We start from the raw sequence: 20,661 nt of genomic DNA on the forward strand, positions 1-20,661 counted from the left end.
ATATTCTCTGATATCTACAGCAACACACTGCAATTATTTTTTTGAGCTGACTGCCATTGATTGTTTTCTCATACAGTGAGAGTAATGACCTACCTTCACACTGTAACACAAGGTGATATTAGCTCAGATACACTAGCAGTCTGGAAAGGGCATTTTTAAACTCATTTTATACCCTGGGAAGTTCATTAGGAGAATGTTACAGTCGCATAATCACAGTCAACGGTGTTTTTATTTTGCTTTTTCTGTACAACAGTGACAACGTGCAATACTCAGAATTATCTACCAACATTAATAACTGACTGCAACTTAAATGCTAAAACAGCTTCTGTAGCCATTACAAAATCTATCAAAATACCCCACACCTTTCTGAATAGTGGTAATGCAAAATAATTAGGATTTTAAAACAGAAAACCTAGTAGTTAGGGCTTTTTTCTTTTTTTTTTTTTTTCCCCAAGGAAACAAAAATTGTTCAAAGAATTAATTATACTGAAATTCTAATTATGTTCATTTGAGTAATCTGTGCATTATAAGCAGTAGAAATACAATACAAGTGTAAATGATGTATAGAGTGTTTTTCATTGAAGTATCATCTATAGAGGCAAAAAAAACCCCACCAAAACAAACAAACAAACAAACTAAAACTGTAGAAACAAAAATGTATCTTTTGAAGAAATATTTTCCCTATATTAACAAATTAACTTTCTTCTCTTTGAGAAATATTAGGTTGTATGCCATGCATTAAAGCTGCCCGTAAGGTTTTGCACAAATAACACCTTTATTTCCATTATCTGAATTCTTACTCCTATTAACGTGCCCAGATCTGCTATCGCTTGCCTTACACTGCAAGATAGAATTATCCTGAATACCTGAACAGATCTTCTTCAGAGTTATCAACAACAATTGAGATGGAAAGCAGAGCAACATGATTCCTATTACTCCTTCCCTTTTCTTGTTTCATAGGAACGTAAGACGTGCGTTTCACAAATAATGCAGAAAGAATGAGCCACAGCTACCTTTTTCGCAGAACCGTCCAGTGAAGTGTAATTGGCAGTCACACTCAAATGAGGCGGCCCCAGTAGGCAGGGAGATTGGATGACAAGTGCCTCCATTGTGGCACAATCCCCCCTGGCATGCAGATGGCAACTCAGGGGAACTCAGAGAGGGAGTGACTGGCTCAGGCAGGGTGAGCACATCAGAAGAAATGGTAGGGAATGGTGTTGGCAGATGTGTAGGTACTGGAGTTCTGAAAGAGTAAGGACAAAATATCAAAACAAAACATAGCAGTCCTGATTTTATCACTACATTTTAGCTTGATTTTAAAATAGCTTTTTTCATTTCTGTAGAAATTCAGACTATACGTAAGAAAATGCGAGTACATTAGTAATTCTGAAATCAAGTCCTCATCTTGAAATGTAGCAAAAAAGATAATTTTTCCATGTGAATGATCAAGAAATAATCTCCATACATGTAGCGCAGTTTGTACAAGCTGTTATAATTCTTTTTTGGTGCATGTTAGCAATGGAGTAGTAATTTACAGCTTGAAGTTACCATTCTAGAAAACATGACTTCCATGCAAGTTGATTAAGCATATATATATATATATATATATAAAGAAGAAAAGGGCTTTGATGCAACAATACAGCATTTTTTGTGTTTAGTTATAAATGGCTACATAAGAGAGAGGACAAGAGAGGGAGAAAAAAAAAGAAAAAGAATGATATTTTTCATTGTTCCCCAGCAATTTTCTCGTGTAGGATGACATTATCTTTCTCCTCTCAGCTTTTGAGCTTTCACATTAACTACCAGACTGTTAATCAGTTTCTTCTTATTTAATTACTTTCTATCTCCAGTTTGCTAGAAATGAGTTAGCAATGCCACTTGTTTGTCCTTTGTTTATTATTGCTTTTTGTTTCTGTCCTGAGAGCCAAACCTGTATCTTACAATAACCATTTAAATTTAAGGTTTAACTAACCAGAATAGTTTAAATATGACATAGAAAATTATTACTATGAGGGCAAACCAAAAAGAATCAAAAGTCACAAGAATATTCATGGCTATTTAAGATATGCTACTTAATATGCCTGCACAGTTAAAAAATAAATCACAAGATTTTACATAAGAGATTGGCAATTATTGTTTTACTTTATGAAGTTCAGGAGGGTTCACTATTTCCAGAAAGGAACTTACAATTTTCAAGTTTTGCAAAAGTAAGCTAATAAGATAATGTACTCTACTTACTTCATTGGTAATTTTAGCCTCCTGAACATTTCTCTTGTGTCTTAATGTTGCACAAATACTTGTATTAGAGAAAGGCAGGCTTAGCTGAGCTGAAATGGTAGTCACATTTTGACAAAAAATAAAAATTAAAATTAAAAATTAGTCAATGAAATTCAATGAAATTTCTGGGAGCATATGATACATCAACAGCAAAAATCATTGCTTTTTTGTTTTGGTATGGTTTTGTGTGTGTGTAAATGGTGGCATAACTGTTTGACAAAAATAAATATTAAAAATAAAAAAATATATAGTTTGGCCCTTGCTGCACACCTTACTCTCTCCTTTTCACCCATTCTTGCACAAGATATAAATTCTGCTTCATCATATTGTACAAGCTGGGATATGTCTTGAAGTGTTTGAAAGGGATGATGCCTCCTAAACATAATTAAGACTCTGGCTTATTATGCTATTCCCTCTCACTTGTGTTAAAATATGGCTTACAGAGAAACAAGAGTGCCAGGTACAAATCTCTTTATCAAGACTGACTGCTTCAATAACTTCTGCCTTTTTGTAAACATTCTGTATAATACCACACAAAAATGACATGAGATCACATAAATGATAAATAAAATTATATATAAATCATAAAGAATATACACTGGTGAAATGAAAAATGACTTCATGACAAAAGTCATCTCAAATGAGTTTGGTTGTTCTTTATTGAAAAACAAACAAAAGACTGAATCCTTTCTAAGATAATTTTCCCATTGAACTTACCACATATTCTTGATGACTGCTTCTGTCTTATGTTTTTACTAGCCTTGTTTCTGAAGGATATAAAACTCATCTAAGTTTATTCAGTTCCATTTACCTGATAGAAAGATTCATCAGAACCAGAACTGCTTTTTTATTAAAACGTTTTCATTGCTCCAACCCACACAAGCTGTGTGAAAGATTCTAGAAGTTTATAAAGTTAGTGGAATTTACAGATGGTGGAGTTAGTACCTCATAGCACTCAGAAGCATACTGGGACTTCAATAATACAAATAAAATCAGAGAAATATGTATGTTGGAAACTTGGTGATAATTCCTCACTGAAAATAATTGAAAATGTGTTCAGAAATAGCTTGAATGAAGAGTGACATAATCAAAAACATGATATCGAAAACACACATGCTGTGGTTGTTAGAAATGAAGTTACCAAGGTTTCAAGGAAGTCAAAGTTTTCCACTTTATAGGAGAGAAAAGCATCCAAAAAGATAGCAGATAACAAGATCGAAAGTAAATTCTTAAAAGATTTTGGAGGCTGAAGACAGTGATAAGAGGTTTAGAAATCTATGAAAAAATAATGGGCTTCCTGTTTATTATTATTTAGATTGATAGAATTACAATATTTCGACTTATACAAGTAGAATTATAACAAATAACTATCTGGGTTGATACCTACTCTCTTCTCTTAAGGGAAAATCTAACATGAATTAAACGTGGGCTAGTCTATGGAAAACACACCAATGTGGCTGTTACGTTTTACAAGTCTAGCACAAGAAAACAGAAAAGCTATTTACCTGCCAAGATGACAACAATGAATTAAAAAATCACTTTCTCCCAAAGCATTATTTTATGTTTGAAAAACTCTGATCTAACAGTGGATCACATAAAGAATCAGACATCTATAGGAAAAAAAAAATTGGAAACTGTTACTAGGACTTGTGGTTGACTTTTCTATTTTGTTTGGAAAAAAAAAAACAAAACACAATAAAAACTAAATAAAATTTGGGTAAGATCACATACCGACACTAAATGCTTCCTGTTAGTTATGAGAAAGACTACCTCTCTAATGCCATACAAACCTATAGGTGATCACTGCAAAATTTACTTCTCCAGATCAGGTCACAGCTAGTGTCAGGGGTAATGCACTGAATGAGAGGCATATTAGCAAGCCACGCTTTCTTGCATTGAAAACAATGATTTCCAACTATGGAAGCTACAATTTCTCTCTAGAGTAGAGCCAAAGGAGCATTTCAAACAAAATGTTATAAGTACAAATAATGCAGCCAAGCTTCATTTTTTGGTTGTCCATCTAATCCACAGAGAAGAAATTAAGAAAAGCTTCTTGGCAGATTGATTTCTCCCTGGTTCATACACCAGTTTTTCTCAGAGCATCGGTCCTTACAGTGCTGTTCTGGATGTTTTACTTTAGATGGTGTCTGACTGCCTCTTTGCCAGCCCTGCTGCCAGGCACCCTGCAGCTTGTTTGTTTACTGCAAAAGCAGAGCAGAGTTTGCCCGTGCTCATCAATGGGACAAACATCTGCAGCTGCACTCACAACCTATTCCAACTGCTATGAATAAGCAATGACCTTGACTCAACTGTTTACCTAAAATATTTAGTTGAATAAAGAATCAGGAATTGTTTAAAGTAATTTAGTAATTGAGATGTTAGAGGTTTTGACAATGTGTAACAAAAATAAATCAGGCAAAACTTGATTCACAAGGCTACAATTTTCTGTTTTTCCTTTTTGATTTCCCAGCATGGTGCTGCCTCTCGGGTCAGTGCTACACATGAAGAGCGTGTAACTCCCTGCAAGCATCAACACATTGCTTATAAACTTCAGACAAGCTCAAACAGCTGAGCCTTAGTCTGTAACCTTGTGTTTCATAGCTGAGTACATGTAAGTTTGAAATGTTTGTCTGAATACCTAAATATAGATGTTAGTGCATTTCAAAGTTGTTTGTTTTTTTTCTTCCCCACATTCCTCACCAACAAGGGAGATCTATGATGGCAATAATGGCAGGAATATAGCACTTCGGGATCATGCTTATTTTTCTGCTGTTAAATCACAAGCACAAATAGTCTGACCAGCTGTTCTTCCTACATCCCTATGCTCTCATTTCCCTTTCAGAAAGTGGCTGAAACTAAGAGATAGGGATTCTGTGAAAAAGGTAACCAAAATTAACTTAAGTTCTTAGCTTTTCTTCCCACCAAGTGGAGATGTTCAGATGTACAGTGACCATTTCAGGAGAATATTATTCATACATGCAGACTGAAAAAGTAGGTGAATGTGCAAAACAGATGAAGAATAGCACAAGAAATATTGTAATTTCTTGAAATTAATATCCCTGTATTCCTGAATAAGCAATCAAAGCAAAGAAATGAAGTTCTAATGTATTTTGTTATATGGATACATGTTATATGAACACTATGGCAGAAGGCTATTTAAGAAAAAATTGTAATTTCTTGTAAATCATGAAATCTGATAATTGTGCTTATGTCTCTGAAGAAACAGTCTAAAAATTACAAAATCATGAGCACTTGTAATTTTTAAAGGCCTGAATAAATCCAACGATCTTTATGCTGAGATAATACAGTATGCAAATTCCTCATTTTTGTCAGTCTCTTGACTCTAGGATCTCAATCTTTTGCACAGTTTTAATTTGAAAAATATCCATCATATTTTTATTAAGCTTTCTGTTACTTATTTCCATTTGCTCCTTGTTACATCACCAATCATGACACTCTTCCAAGAAACGCTCTCCTATTCTTCTGCGGAAGCTGGCAGCCTGTGGCCTGGAAAGATTCAGACTTTGCTGGGTAAAGAACAGGCTGGATGGCCAGGCCAAAGACTGGTGGCAAATGGAGTTAAATCCAGCTGGCAACTGGTAACAAGTGGTGTTCCTCAGGGGTCCTTATTGGCACCTATCCTGTTCAATATCTTTATTGATGACCTGGAAGAGGAGATTGCGTGCACTCTCAGTGAGTTTGCAGATGACACCAAGTTAGGAGGAAGTGTCGATCTGCCTCGGGGTAAAAAGGTGTGAGGGATCTGGACAGGCTGAATGGCTGGGCTGAGACCAAAGGGATGAAGTTCAACAAGACCAAGTGCTGGATCCTGCACTTTGGACACAACCACCCCTTGCATCACCAGAGATTTGGGACAGAGTGGCTAGAAGACCATGTGGAAGAAATGGACCTGGGAGTGTTGGTTGACACTTGGCTAAACATGACTCAGCAGTGTGCCCAGATGGCCAAGAAGGCCAACAGTATCCTGGCTTATATCAGAAATAGTATTGCCAGCAGTAGCAGGGAGGTGATCATCCCACTGTGCTCAGTCCTGCTGAGGATACACCTGAAGTACTACAAGAAAGACATCAAGGCCCTGGAGCATGTTCAGAGAAGGGCAATGAAGCTGGTGAGGGGGTCTGGAGAATAAACCTTAAGAGAAGAGGCTGAGGGAACTAGAGTTGTTTAGACTGGAGGGGTCTTAAGGGAGACCTTACAGCTCACTAAAACTACCTGAAAGGAGGTAAGTATTATATAATAACACTTTAAATTCAAAAACCTATAATTACTGGAAAACTGTGTAAACGTTTCACATGAAATAATGAACATGCTACACTGGCTGGTATCATATATGTTGATTACTAATTATCTATTCAATATGAAATAACATGAAAAAGGTATCTGAAATCAGATCATAGACTCTGTGTCTTTAAGATCAGACAGATGCACATCTGTTCAGCAAATTCAGTATTCCAGAAGAAAAACCTGCTTCAAAAAAACATGTATGGGTACATGAGAGCCTTGTGCGGAATGGTCAGGGAGACGACAGAGCGAAAGTCTTCTTAGTGATGACCAGGAGATGAAGCAATGGACACAAACTGAAATACAAGAAATGATTTTAGTAGCCATAAAATGGGCTTCGAACTGAAATCTGCAAAGAGAGTAGACTTGTCCCCAAAGTAATTAATTATCAAGCTAATGGAAGCCATGTCTGCAGAAGCACTCTGACATTTTTCTGTGAAACACCTTGATGAGACATGCAATGGCATGGGAGTCCCAATGATATGATAACATCTGCATTGCCTACATCTTCTGGTATTTATGCACTTAACATTTTATTACTGAAGTAATGGATTTAGCCTTATCTGATATGAGCAAGATAAGGAAGTTTGTATTTTTAGCTTGTCAATAAAGTAATTTGTGCAGGGAAGCAACTGCTCTTATTTGTAATTTTCTTTTTGGAGATGTCTGTACATGCCAGTTTTGCTGGGCTGTGACAGAATATTATTGTAAACAAATGTTTTAGATTTTGGAGCCAAAAAAAAGATTTTTAGAGGCATTAGCATGCATGGTGGAATATAATTTCAAAGCCCTGTGAAACTGAAAGCAACTGCACTTGAGAGAAATGTCAGCTTAAACAGGAATAAAAAATTAATACCTTGCATGCAATTTGGCAGGAATGAACAAAGCTTTTTACAGTCTGTTTATTTCACTGTTCTCAACCATGTCAAAAATAATATCTTAAATAACAGTTTCCTGATTTCCATGAATCTGCAGAACACTAGATCTGCATGCTTAGCCTACTAGAGAAATCACTTAAATTGCTTGACACATTAAGGTGAGAAAACAATTCAAGAGATTACCAGAGAGAAATTGCTTTTGTTCAGCAGCTTCTGTCTGAATCATATTTCCTCACTAATTCCAGCTTTTGTTTGATTTGGAAGAATTAAATGTCTGTTTTCCTAATAAAGTATGAAGAGATAAGTTATAATCAGTCATAGCTCTTCGAAAAATTCAATTCTCAAGGTTTGTTTCAGGCTACGAGCCCAGCTTCTTCCTCCTACCAGGCATAACATTTGGCAGCAGAACCAAGCGATGCTGTACTTACAGCTTTTCATTTAAAAATTCTCAGCTGGTATAGCATCATTTGCAACTGCTTTTGCACACACAGCATCTCATTTAATGGTGCAAACTCTTATCAATGCAAATCATATTTTTTTGATATACAACTCAGTGAAGAATGTGAAAATATAATTAACAGATGTAGTGAAGTTTATGAAAGCTTTGTTTACAAATAATAAAAAAAATATACAAATAATTAAAAAAAAAATTGAACTCTTGAGATGCAAGCAACTCTTGTTTGCTTTAAGGCATCTAGGTTCCCTAGGCTTTGCAGCAGATAAATATGTAAGTTAATGTGACAGTTTGTAGCAAGATATTTTTCGTTGTTGAAACTGTAACGCCAAAAAATTTTGTAACCAAGGTATTGAAGTGAATCTTCCCTAGATGAGGCTTCTTTAGATAATATTTAAAAAAAAAAAAAAAAAAAAAAAAAAGTTTTACATTTAGTACATGACAAATATTATATTTGCTAGAACTGATCTTCTGTACCAAATGCAGTACTTTTTTTTAACCTGGAATAGTGTCAAGGCCTGCATGCAGAATTGAGCATTGAATCTGTCAATTGTTCACACTAATCTTTACTTTGTTTTCTTTCCTCCTGTTCTGTAGCCTTCCTCATTCTCCTTTTTTAACCTTCATTTTCTGTCATCCAAGTATTACCATTAAAAAAAAGGGAGAGCAAAACTACAGAGCAGTGAAGAGATCAATGTGCAAATCTCAAACTTTCTGATGTTTAATCAGATCTTAAATCTGTCTGAACTTCAACTATACATTATACATTATACGTTATATATTTAGTTAACTGTCACAGAAAACCTTTTCCCAGTTCTATCTTCTATGTACTGTTTAAAAAAATTGCACTTAAAATGCTCAAGTAATATAACTTCCAGTTGATTTTTGCTATTTATTTTGTTTCTTGAAATTATTGTTTCTGAATTGGAAAAATACTTCAATTCTCCAGGCTTCTCCCAGCAGATTAGAATTTTTTTTATTTTTTTTTTAATTTTTTAACATGTCACTTTATCTGTCCTTTTGAAAGCTCTTCAGTAGTAGAATGCAACCATTCTGTCCCAGTCCTCAATGGCTAACTTTTACCAGGCAAACTACATCTCTGAAACGAAGCTGCTGTGAGAATACACAGTTCCAGAATAGAATCACTACTGTTTATCAAAGCTTCTATCTGGCTTCAAGGGCTACAAACATTCTGCCATCTCATAACGCCTCATAATTTAGACTCCAAAATAAAGGAGAATCACATTTAGATCATGGATAAGCAAGAGATTTCCTATGTCATAATTAATCTTAGGGATGATTTCTGCATTGCAGGGCTGCAATAGCCAAATCTTTGCTTCTTACCTACAGTGAAGATTTTTCATATATGCAGAACTGCCTCTTCATGAAGGAAATGAGGTACTTAAACATATATTAAAACACGATGCAGTAAAAAAACAAACAAACAAAAAAAACCAACACCAAAAACAAGATGAATTTTCTTACCTAATGGATGTGGAACCGTATTCAAACACTTGTCCTTTCTCAATTCAACTCAATGAATGCTTATTCCATGCAAGCCAGAACAGACCAAGGGACTGGTTTCAGGAGCTCTTATCGCACTTCCAGTCTGTTAAGTTTGTAATTCCATCAAGCCAAGGATGAAACTGAGTTCAAGTATCTGATGAACTGGAACAGCACACTTATAATTGATCATAAGAATGAGAGGGAAAGCAAGGATGTGCCGAAGGTGAGTTTTGTCTTGGACAGTTTCATCTCAATTTGTTTTAGGGATGCCCTTTGTGAGATGCATTTTCAAGGACAAGAAGTGGCACTCTCAGATACTAGCAGGAAAGAGGGGAACCTTAAACAGAATTGATGTGCTTCCAGAAATGCACTGAAACACACACACTGTTAGAACAGAACTTCAGTGTACCCCAAGTGCATTACAGATGCTTGAGAGTACGTATTTGGTTTTTAGCTGCCTCACGTGAGAACAATTTAGACATCTAAGTTTATTTTCACAGACACAATCCCTAACCCCTTTGTGTATTAAATTCCCAGTGTATTGACAATTGTTCTTGCCTACATAACGGAAATAGGGAAGGCCTACACCACTTTATAAATATCAATTAAGACTACTGGATATAAAGTATTACACTATTCAAAGACTGTGTGACTAGAGAGTGATGAGAACATAAAAAGGTTTTATGGATCAAATACTATTGAAATTATCCTCACTCCTAACCTAGAAGCAAGGTAAGACAGGCATGTAGACAGTATTAGTACAGAATGAGTTAAAAACACAGAGTACTTTTGTGTATTAACTTTCCTTCCAGATTTAATTTCTAATTATATCTTAATGCTGCTGGATGGCTGGCGTGCATAAACACAGGCATCATTTATTCATCAGTAATCCGGCATTTAATTAAAACATTACTGCATTCCCATTCAGTGCAAAAGGAAGAACAGTGTAAATATGACAGGTCAAAAATTTGCATATTACTAGATAAAGAAATATACTATTGAAAAAATCCTAAATAGTATTTTACAATGTATTGAATAATAAACTAGAATTATAGTTCTTTACGTAGCATTTTCCTATCAGGACTAAATGATACTATATTCAGTAATACATTTGTCATAGGTGAGATAGTGAACAACAGCTCACAGTGGATTTAACAACTGGAGCTTACTGAAGAACTGACAAGATCAGAGTTTTACTTTATTTGATTATCTCATCCATTCACTTACTCCTCCCATCATCACTATGTTTGTTAGGTCTCCATTATCCTTCCCAGCAGGGAGGTTGCTACTGATTTAGGAAGCTTGGTGGAAAGTCATGTCAATTCACATTTAGCAGCTGCTTGTAGTTACTGGTGTTGTTTTCAGCCATGATCCCTATGCATCCATGCCCCTCTGTGAACTTCAGGATCTTTCCCACTTTCCCAACTCCAGAATCCTTCCCCCAGCCAGAATCTTCACCTTTTTTCCTTCTTAGGCACCTTTTTCTCTCCAAGATTCCCACTTCTTTTCAGGAACTTTGTTTTTCAGCACTCTTTTCTCCAGAACCCTCAAATATCCATTTTTCTTAATATAAAATGTCTCTGTGCATGCTTCATCAGCCTCCTAGCCAGAGCTTCTATTTCATATTTTACTAGTTGGAGGTTTCAAATTATGCCATGTTTGTTCAGTCCAGAGATTATCAAAATTTACAACTGCTTGCAGATATTATGTAGGAGATTCCTGTTTCAGACTTCTAAAGTTTAGTTGGGGATATTTGTGTCCTATTTTTACCTATTTTTGGATATTTGTGGTGTCCTGCCTCCCACTCCCACTCCACTCCCCAGCTATCTGCTGCCAAAAAATGTTAACAACATAATCCTTTTATTGTCTACAACATTATCATATTTTAGAGCGTCACAGTTTAAGAGGTAGTGTAGGTAAATATCTTTTCCTTCTTCCTCATGTTAATATGTAATGAATGTAAGCATACACTACATGAAGTTATGTTTTTAATTATCGAGATTTTCCTAGAGGCAAACTAAATCCTGATGTATGGAATATTTTTCTTCCTTTAAATTGGAGAATCATTTGAATTTTGACCACAATGCATTTTTGCAGTGAGCATTCCCACTTGAGAATGAACAAATACTTTAACAATGTCAGTGACAGCACCAACATGAAGAATCAATAACAAAGAAATTAACATGTTCAATACTTTCGACCTCATGCTCAACCTCCTTTCCCTTCCAAATAGTCCAAGGCATCAAAATGTCACTCAAAATACTCTTTTCTCTCCTAAATATTTTAATACATTTCATCTGCCAATAAGACTCTTAGGACAGAATTCTCTTCATCAAACACTATCTAAGATTTTGGAAACTTACTGAAGTTGATCACCTTGATTCTCTCTGCAGCTGACCCAAATAAAGAGAAAGGCATCTCATGCTGTTCTAAGATAGATGACTGCCTGGAGATGGAACTAAAAAAATTAACTTTGATGACCAAAGACAAATTCTTGCTTCTAGTCACTGTGTCATTCTTAAAATAATGTATGTTTTGATTATATAACACAACAACAGCCAAAAAGTTGTGGGTATTTGAAGCAGTTGCTAAAATACTCCATGTGAATTATCTTAACCACAAAGAACACGGCTTATGTTTAATTTGTTCAAGCCTAAACTGTTCTTTTCTAAACCTTTGAACAACTTAAGATGACAATGGAAAAAATTAATGAAATTTTAATGTCAGCAAGAGAAAGTGACTCTGATTTAGCTAAATCTTTTACAGAAATTAACAGACAGCATTATCACAATTGCAAATGAGAAACTGTTATTAGTGTGAATCATCAGAAAAAAAAGAGCATCAGTTCAAAAACAAGAAATAAGGACAAGAAATTCCAGATGTCTCCAGATTTCATTCTTTCCTTTCAACTTGTAAAACAGTAACTCAAAAGTCAGTGCAGGAATCAAGATCAAATACAGCAGAAAAACAACACATCACTACACTGGATTATTCAATTTTGGTTATGACTAGTAATAATTAAGGAACTGTCTTCTCTCAAAATGAATTACTCAACAGGAAATACTAAAAATGGATTATTCATATTTTCACATCTTCCCACCAGCTGAAATGCTCTAACATAAAAAGATCATAGGGAAGCAGAGAAGAAATTAAACTAAAAGCCTTCTATATTAAAATTATCACAGGTCAAACTTAAATAAGATGATATTATGCATCTGCTGCACCTAACAGCAACATACACACTACCCGTGTCTAAATGCTACACCACTGGACGTTTAAGTAACTGGTTACAATTTGAGAAAAGGCAATGCCCATCACTGAAAGTCACTGATCTTTTCAATCACGAAATAAGTGATAAAGAATAGGTTGAAGGAACTGGGATTGTTTAGCTTGGAAAAGAGAATGTTCTGGGGAGACCTCATTGAGGCCTTCCAGTACTTGAAAGGAGAATATAAACAGGAAGGGGAATGGCTGTTTACGAGGGTGGATTGTGATAGGAAAAGACAGAATAGTGTTAAACTGAGACAGAGGAGGTTTAGGTTAGATATTATGAGGAAGTTTTCACTCAGAGGGTGGTGACGCACTGGAACAGGTTGCCCAAGGAGGCTGTGGATGCCCCATCCCTGGTGGCATTCAAGGCCAGGCTGGATGTGGCTCTGGGCAGCCTGGTCTGGTGGTTGGTGACACTGAACATAGCAGGGGGTTGAAACTCGATGATCATTGTGGTCCTTTTCAACCCAGGCCATTCTATAGTTCTATGTCATACTTGTGCTTTTAGAGCCCAGAAATTTAAGAACACGATCACTTCATTTTCATACAATACTTTTTCAATTTTATAATATCAATGAAATACATTAGGCAGTTAATTCTACAAAATGACTGCCTTTTCAATAGACTAATATTACTTGGCCTTCAGCCTTGCTCCTTATATCCATTAAAAACTACATATTTCAACTTTTATTTAAATAAGGAATGTTTCTGAGGGTTAAATGAGCTAGCTCACACATGTCAGCTAGGGCCTTGGATGGGTACTAGTAGTGGAGCATCTTCTTCTCTTCTCCTAATTTTAGAGTGGGTGGGGAGATTCAATAGATAAATCTGGCTTCAGAGACCTGGCCTGTATCACATATATCTCAATACATAGAGATTTATGCATAGGTATATGCATATGCATACATAGACAAAGATTTTTGTTTTGCTTCTTTCTTTCTGTCTTTTGTCTGACCAAAAGCCAGGCTTCCCCTCTGGCCAATGCCAGGCTGGATGGAGCTGTGAGCCCCCTGGTCTAGAGGGAGGTGTCTTCTTTTTTCCATTTTTGGAAAGTATTAGCAATTTCATCAGCTCTGGGGTTAAGGAGCTGAATCCTTCCCTTTTCCCATATATAAATAAATTACTTAATATTTCCACTATTGATATGACAAAATACTGTTTCCTATAAACCACATAGCTTCAAAAGAAATACTCAAAAGCAGAATTGTTTCTAGAAATTTACCACTAATTTGAGAAGGATATGTGAAGGAACTAAAAGAAACGTCAAAACTTGTCTATTATACATATGATTTTGTGCAAATTGCCCAATATGTATGTGAATATCTGCTGCAGGTTTGCATGGACTAAACAGTGACTGCTTTATATTCTGAAAATTCTGTGTGTAGTGGAATATATTCTGAGTGTTTCTTTTTGGAAACTATTCATTGAAAAGTTTATGCATACACTACAAATTTCTGCTTTCAATATACCAGCTCTTCAGGAAAAAAAAATTCTACTAATGAATATGTCTATAAAAACGTGCCTAGATTTTAAGGCTAAAGTTCTAAAGCATTCTCTCTGTACTTATGAGCTGTGATTTCACTTCTAAAGAAAGAAGGAGAAAAAGGGAAGACTACAACAGGATTCAAAGCTGTCAAGATATTTTTCTGAATAGTTACTCAAATAAAGATCAAAATTTTAAATACTATATTAATGTTTCAAGGCTGCAGGGGGCACTAATGCACTGTATATGTGTACTACTGCAGAGCAAGAGTCAGACAGGATATGATTTAACAGTCCTGCAGGTTACAGATACAGAAAGAAAAAAGACAACAAACAAGCAATGAACTATTTATAATCAATTTAGGTTTTGAAAAATTAGGTAATTGTAAAATATTTATATGAATTTTTGAGAGGAATTGATGTTTCTTTTACTGAAAAATATATTTGTTTTTCTGCTGCAAACAAGTAGTTACAAGGATAAGATTGTTTTCTTAACTTTATAACCAATGTCACTTGAAGGATCATATATCTTTCTAGTATGGCATTACTTAATACTACAGCTTTAAACAAATAATCCCAATTCCCTATAGAAAAAAAAAAAAGTTGCTTAGCAGATCTCTGGAGAAAACCATTTGTTAACTGTTGGTAATAACCTGCTTATATCTTAATCAGCCAATACAGATATTATCTGGCTCACAGACTCATTTTAATTATAATGCATTACAGTAAGAAATTAATATACATGTTTTATAAAATGCAAATACATCTTTCAGTATTTTATCAGGTTACTCAATATTTTTCATTTTAGAACCTAGGAATGATGTTTCTCACTGCAGGTGCAGCTTCTGTTCAGAGGAGAGCCACAGAGCTGATCAGAGGGCTGGAGTACCACTTCTGTGAAGGAGTGGGGCTTGTTCAGCCTGGAAGAGAAAAGGGTTTGGGGAGACCTCGTTGTAGCCTTCTAGTACCTAAGGGGAGCTTACAACCAGGAGGGTAACTGAATTTTCACAAGGGCAAGCAGTATAGGACAAGGGGGAAGGGCTTTAAACTAATAGAAGAGAGAATTAGGATGGATATTGTGAAAAAATTTTTTACTCAGAAGGTGCTGAGGTGCTGACAGGTACAGGCTGCCCACAGATGCTTTGGATGCCACATCTCTGGAGACATTTCAAGTTGGATGGGGTCCTGGGCAGCCTGATCTGGTGAGTAGTAACCGTGACTACAGCAGGAGAGTTGGAATTAGATCTTTAAGGTCCCTTGCAACCTAAGCCATTCTATGACTTCATGATTATCAATTCAGAGTTTCCAGTTACATCTTTCAGCCATGGGTTCTAACATTCTGTCCCTGCTGAAGAAGAAATCTCCTCTGTGTCCAGTGTTTCTCCTTACTAAATGTACGTGCTCTCATCAAATACAGTATGATGACTGTATTCATCCTGTAGGACAAATAAAGAGACAGATTCCAATTTCTTCGAGGATTTTTTAAATCCTTTATCCTTTCTAATTCTCATGCATTTCTCTGGGAGAAACTAGTACAGAATAACCAACATCACCCTCAATAATGTAAACAGAAATTATCTATTATCTGTCTGAACAGGAAAGCAGACAATCACATTTGCCATTTTGGTCCAGAAGTTTTCTTCACACTTCTTGTCTGCATTAACCGAAAAGAACTCCTCAGGACATTGGCCTTACTTTTGGTATTTGGCCTGTTTAAACAACAACTCACAATATGAATTTATACAAAAAACTAACTTCAAAAATATTATCATGCATATTCTTTTCTTGTAATAATTGAACCTACAACGTGTGAGCAATTTTAGAGGAATTTTATTTCAAATACCTTTTAAAAAACAAATACTACAGATGCTGAATTACAGAGTCACAATACATGACACTAAAATTGACATATTTTGGTTATCAATAACATAAAGCACTTTAAAAAATCTGGTTTTAAAATTTAGATTCTTGAATCGTATATAGATCTGAAGTGAAAAGGCATTTTGAAAGTTCTCTTCTAAAGAGAAGCTAAAACTATTTAAATTGTAAAAATATGTTCAAAGCCTCTTTAAAAAAGTGAAATACTATCTGTGACTGGCTTTATTTTCTGTAAAAACACAAAAGGTTTTTTAAGGCTGATTGTTTCACTTCTAGCTTTCTTAAATGAGATTTTTACAAACCCACAAATACTTTATAAGTCATGAAGTTCTGTACTCCATTCACTGACATGATAAAGCACAAAGAATGGATTCCTGCAGATACCTGCCAGCCAGAATAAAACAGAGCTTCTAAACTTTTCTCTTGATATTCTGGCTTTTGTAAGTTGAAGGCAACTTATGATTCCTTATTACTTCTGTATCAATTTTGATACTTTTTATATCAAAGCAATTCTCAAAGATGATAAAAAGCAAAGACAAAATCTTATACTGATTCAAGTTTCAGTAGGCAAATTCTTCCTTTTGGTATGACTCTTATTTCTCCTTATTCTGCCTAATATGCCTCTCTTTTTACAGAACAGGCTGCTACAATAACAAGAGCAACTACATCTCCATTACAGTGCACTCTCTGCATACAACTTGGAAATCGTGGAAACCCGCTGTGAAGTGTAATTATTTGAGAGTATATAACATAACATTTTATCTCTATTTCTAGATTTCTGAGATTGGAATGTCATCGATGCTTGCACTAAAACTTAGTGTGATTGTAATCCATTAAGGAAGATATACAATATAATTTCTTTTATTAACCAATTGCTTTTGAGACAATTCTTCTGATTATATATACTTAGCTTTTCTGAACCATTGCTCATAAAAAATTTAAGGTGAGATATATAGGGAAACCTCTTTAAAGCAGAATTCTGTCAAACCATCCATACACCCATGTGCAAGTTTTAGACAAGCAGGAAAAAAATGATTATTTTTTTCTACTCTAATGGAGTAGAAGAAGAGGGTTTTACTGTTCACAGACCTGTCTGGCTAGAAGCCAAAGTGATTATTTCAGGAAACTACTGAACCATACCACTTGATGTCTCATGTCACTAAAATAATTTTTCTTAACCATTAAAGAAGTTCCCAAAGAGTATTACAACTGCTTCACACATCATATAATTAATGCTGTGAAAAATACATGTGATGAAGTTTTAAAATCCCTGAGAAACATCTTTAGCTTTTGCTTTGTGAAGCAGCTCCACTCTTGTTAGAAAGTTTGTTTGTTTTAGATAAAATTTTATACTTTCATGTTTACAAAATCATTTTGTATTTGTGGGGAAACCATATTGAAAAATGGCAGCAAAAAGACAGATAATTCATCAGAAAATAAGACTCATGAATCTTAAAAATGCATTTTGTTAAAATACTTCTTTTCCTGGTTTTATATTTCAAAAGCTAACTATGTTCTTCCTTGAATTACAGATTTTCTGAGAAGGTATAAATACTCAAAGCACTGTGGTAGAAGGTAAGTAACACTGTTTTTAGTCTACAGCAACCCCAAACAGTGCAGCAATCTGTACGGTTCCCGAAATCATAATCTTTGATGTAAAGCAAAAAAGGAGTCTTCCTCATTTACTGTAGCTAAAAATATACAGTTCAAATCGTACATCTTTACACCTGTCAGATTACCAGAGAGAGGCTGGAACACTGAAAAAACACCTTAAAACTATCTTTGCAGCCTTGTAAATCTGATCACTTTTGACTTTGATAACACTCCAATTACAGACAATTCACACTATGTAGTCCTTCAGATTGTAATGCCTCCCAGAATTTCTTAGCCACTCCAGGCTGGCCCACTGACCTTCATCATGACCTAACTCTCTTATCTCCTACCAGAACTTGTGATGATCTACTGAAAAGGCATCTGACAGGCAGTCTTTCTCATTTCCATATTTTAAGAATGCAATCTCTCTTACTTCCACATTTTAAAAATGGGTTGAGGTTGGATACGGTGACTTTATATACTGATCAGTTTTTGTGGCTTTGAATCTACCACTCAATGTAAAGAGGTCAAGGCTGATAGATTTTTTTGTTATAGAAATCTTTAACACACATAATTCTCCTTCCTAAACACGTTTATCTTTCTTAAAGTATTAATGTAACAAACTGGATAAATTCTTCAGTTCTGTACTATGAGTGTTCTGAATAAAGCTTGGCACTTTGTTTTGCTGATGTACAAAGGGATCAGTTAATATGTTAAATATTTGGAGTGAAAGAAGCTCTACAAATAGCATTAATAAATTCAATAATCATATAAAGTAAGAATCACCGGTAACTGGAGATATTAAATATTATTTAACTACACTAAAATAAATGCAAAGATGTGAACTGATTGTAAAGTAGCATTTCTTGAGCACTGGAACTTTCCTTTTAGCACACAAAACAAATGTATTATAAAATAATGAAGTGCTTACATATGAACAGCAGAGCAGAAAGTCAGTTTCTTTTAAAAATCTGTGAATATTCCCAAAAATTTCTCTACTGTGCAGCTGCATCAGACTGTTTTCCAAAATATCTGAGGTATCGTTTATTTGCAGCAACAGTGTCTCAGACATATACGTTGGCAAAACTAAATTGACACATATCCTTGCTAATGCCTCCCTGATAAAAACAGGACAAAAAGAAAAGCTTGCTACCATTTATGACTTACTAGCTGTTGTGCAAGTACCTGTCCGTTCCAACAGAAATCAAAATCTCATCACACTTAGTCATTACAGACACAACAACGGTGACTGCCACAGAAATTTGTTGACAGAATTAAGAATCACTCTCCTGCTGGTGTAACACATGTCTGAAGTGGCAGAAAAGTAAGAAAGATAAATATAAACATCACAAAAAATATTGTTAGCCTTATAGAAATTGAGGGTTTTGCTAACAATGGTTGGTGTTAATTCTGTGCTATGCTGATGAGATGATGCCTTTTCCAGAAATAGGGAGAAAGGCTTAATACTTATGAAGATGCTATCTCACCTGCATATATGCCTGCACATGAATTTGTCTAATATCTATCACAAACAATTTCCACAAAATTCTTCAAAAGACTGAGCTAAAGGCTTACATGAACATTTACAGTGATTTTGAGGATTTATAGGCCATCAGCTGACAGGAATGTCAAAGGAAGAAAAAAAGGTAACAGAAAAATACCCAGAATTCACTCACACACTACAGCAGAAAAGAAATTTCATTTGACAGCAGAACTCACAACGGAAAAGAAAATATTAAAAATAAATATGATAAAAGATGCAGGTAATCAGAAAGGACAAATCAAGCAATGAGGATGAAAGTATAGAAAATAAAATCAGGAATGGGAAAAGGAGAAAGAGGTAATCAGTAACACACACACAAAAAAGGTTATCAGCCAGCAAAAGTAACAAATGACAGAGGAAAAAAAAAAAAAATAATAAAAAAGGATAAAAACCAAACAATGCTTATCATTATGTTTACATTGTACAAAAAAGCTATTAACATCAAGCAAAATGTGAAATGAATATAAATGAAGCTTTATCTTCAATTCTGTACTCTGGAAACATTTTTGTCCAATCTGTACATTAGATACAGAAAATACAGAAAATATGTTAAACAAAGAGCTGAGTAGCATGAGTATGATTAATTGAATCGTTTTCTTCTACACTACTACACTTCTACTTTCTGTTGTTTCAGTTAATCCCACAACTCCATGCTGTTTATGAAAAAATACAAAAATCCTATACTAGGATGCAAGAATATAAGTTAAAAGTCTGAATAATCTTTCATATACAGTATAAGCTCAAAGTTTCACAGTGTCTAGTATCTATTTAAAAACGAAGATGTAAGTAGACAAAGGAGCTTAGTGATTTCCACCTGCTTGCACACTGGACTGAGTGTGAGTTCATCACATTGGATGAATTCAGATGAAGAAAACCTTTAACCTTAACTAAGTCTTTTACAGACTCTTATCGTGAACTCTGAAATACAGTATGCAGCAATATAGCACTTTTCCATTTCCAGGTGTGGAATGGTAACTTTTTGACTTTCACAACTGGCTGAGAAATAATTTTCAGCAGTTCCAACTTTCCCCTTTACAAAGTGCATATTTCATTCTGTTCATAGAAATCAAACTCCTCATACACCTGTTGACAGATGCTCTGGATTGTGGAAGTTATACCATGTTCTTACAAAGCTGGAAGTTTCATAGGGAAAAAAACATGATGAAAAATTGCACGGGAGAATGAATTTTAAAGAGCTGTTAGGGGTCTCTTGCAATCTTTTTAAAAATAACACAGAAAATAACAGAACGGAAAGGGGAGTGAGTGCCCACAGAAGGAATGGAATTTAGAACTTAGTGGGAAGTGGAAAACTGAGGATACAGTAGAATCGAGGGCTTACTGAAAACATGTAGAGAACTCCAAAACATATTTTGTAACTCCTAAGAAAATTGCCATACATTACAAAACCCATCAATCCTCTTGATGGAATGAAACGTAGGTAATACATTTTCAAGAGTTTCCTTCCTAAATGCAAATAG

The 20,661-nt window shown here is 35.0% G+C and overlaps 1 protein-coding gene across 2 annotated transcripts in view; it reads right to left on the minus strand.

The window, feature by feature from the left end:
* Positions 1-20,661, minus strand: part of EYS (eyes shut homolog) — a 320,477-nt gene that overhangs the window by 192,823 nt on the left and 106,993 nt on the right. For both annotated transcript variants that reach the window (XM_052700892.1, XM_052700902.1), the window contains exon 6: positions 1,014-1,243. In XM_052700892.1, coding sequence (XP_052556852.1) covers positions 1,014-1,243 — 230 coding nt within the window. The remainder of the gene's footprint in view (positions 1-1,013; positions 1,244-20,661) is intronic.

Source organism: Tympanuchus pallidicinctus, unplaced genomic scaffold, assembly GCF_026119805.1.
Source record: "Tympanuchus pallidicinctus isolate F22 unplaced genomic scaffold, pur_lepc_1.0 scaffold1, whole genome shotgun sequence".
NCBI lineage: Eukaryota > Metazoa > Chordata > Aves > Galliformes > Phasianidae > Tympanuchus > Tympanuchus pallidicinctus.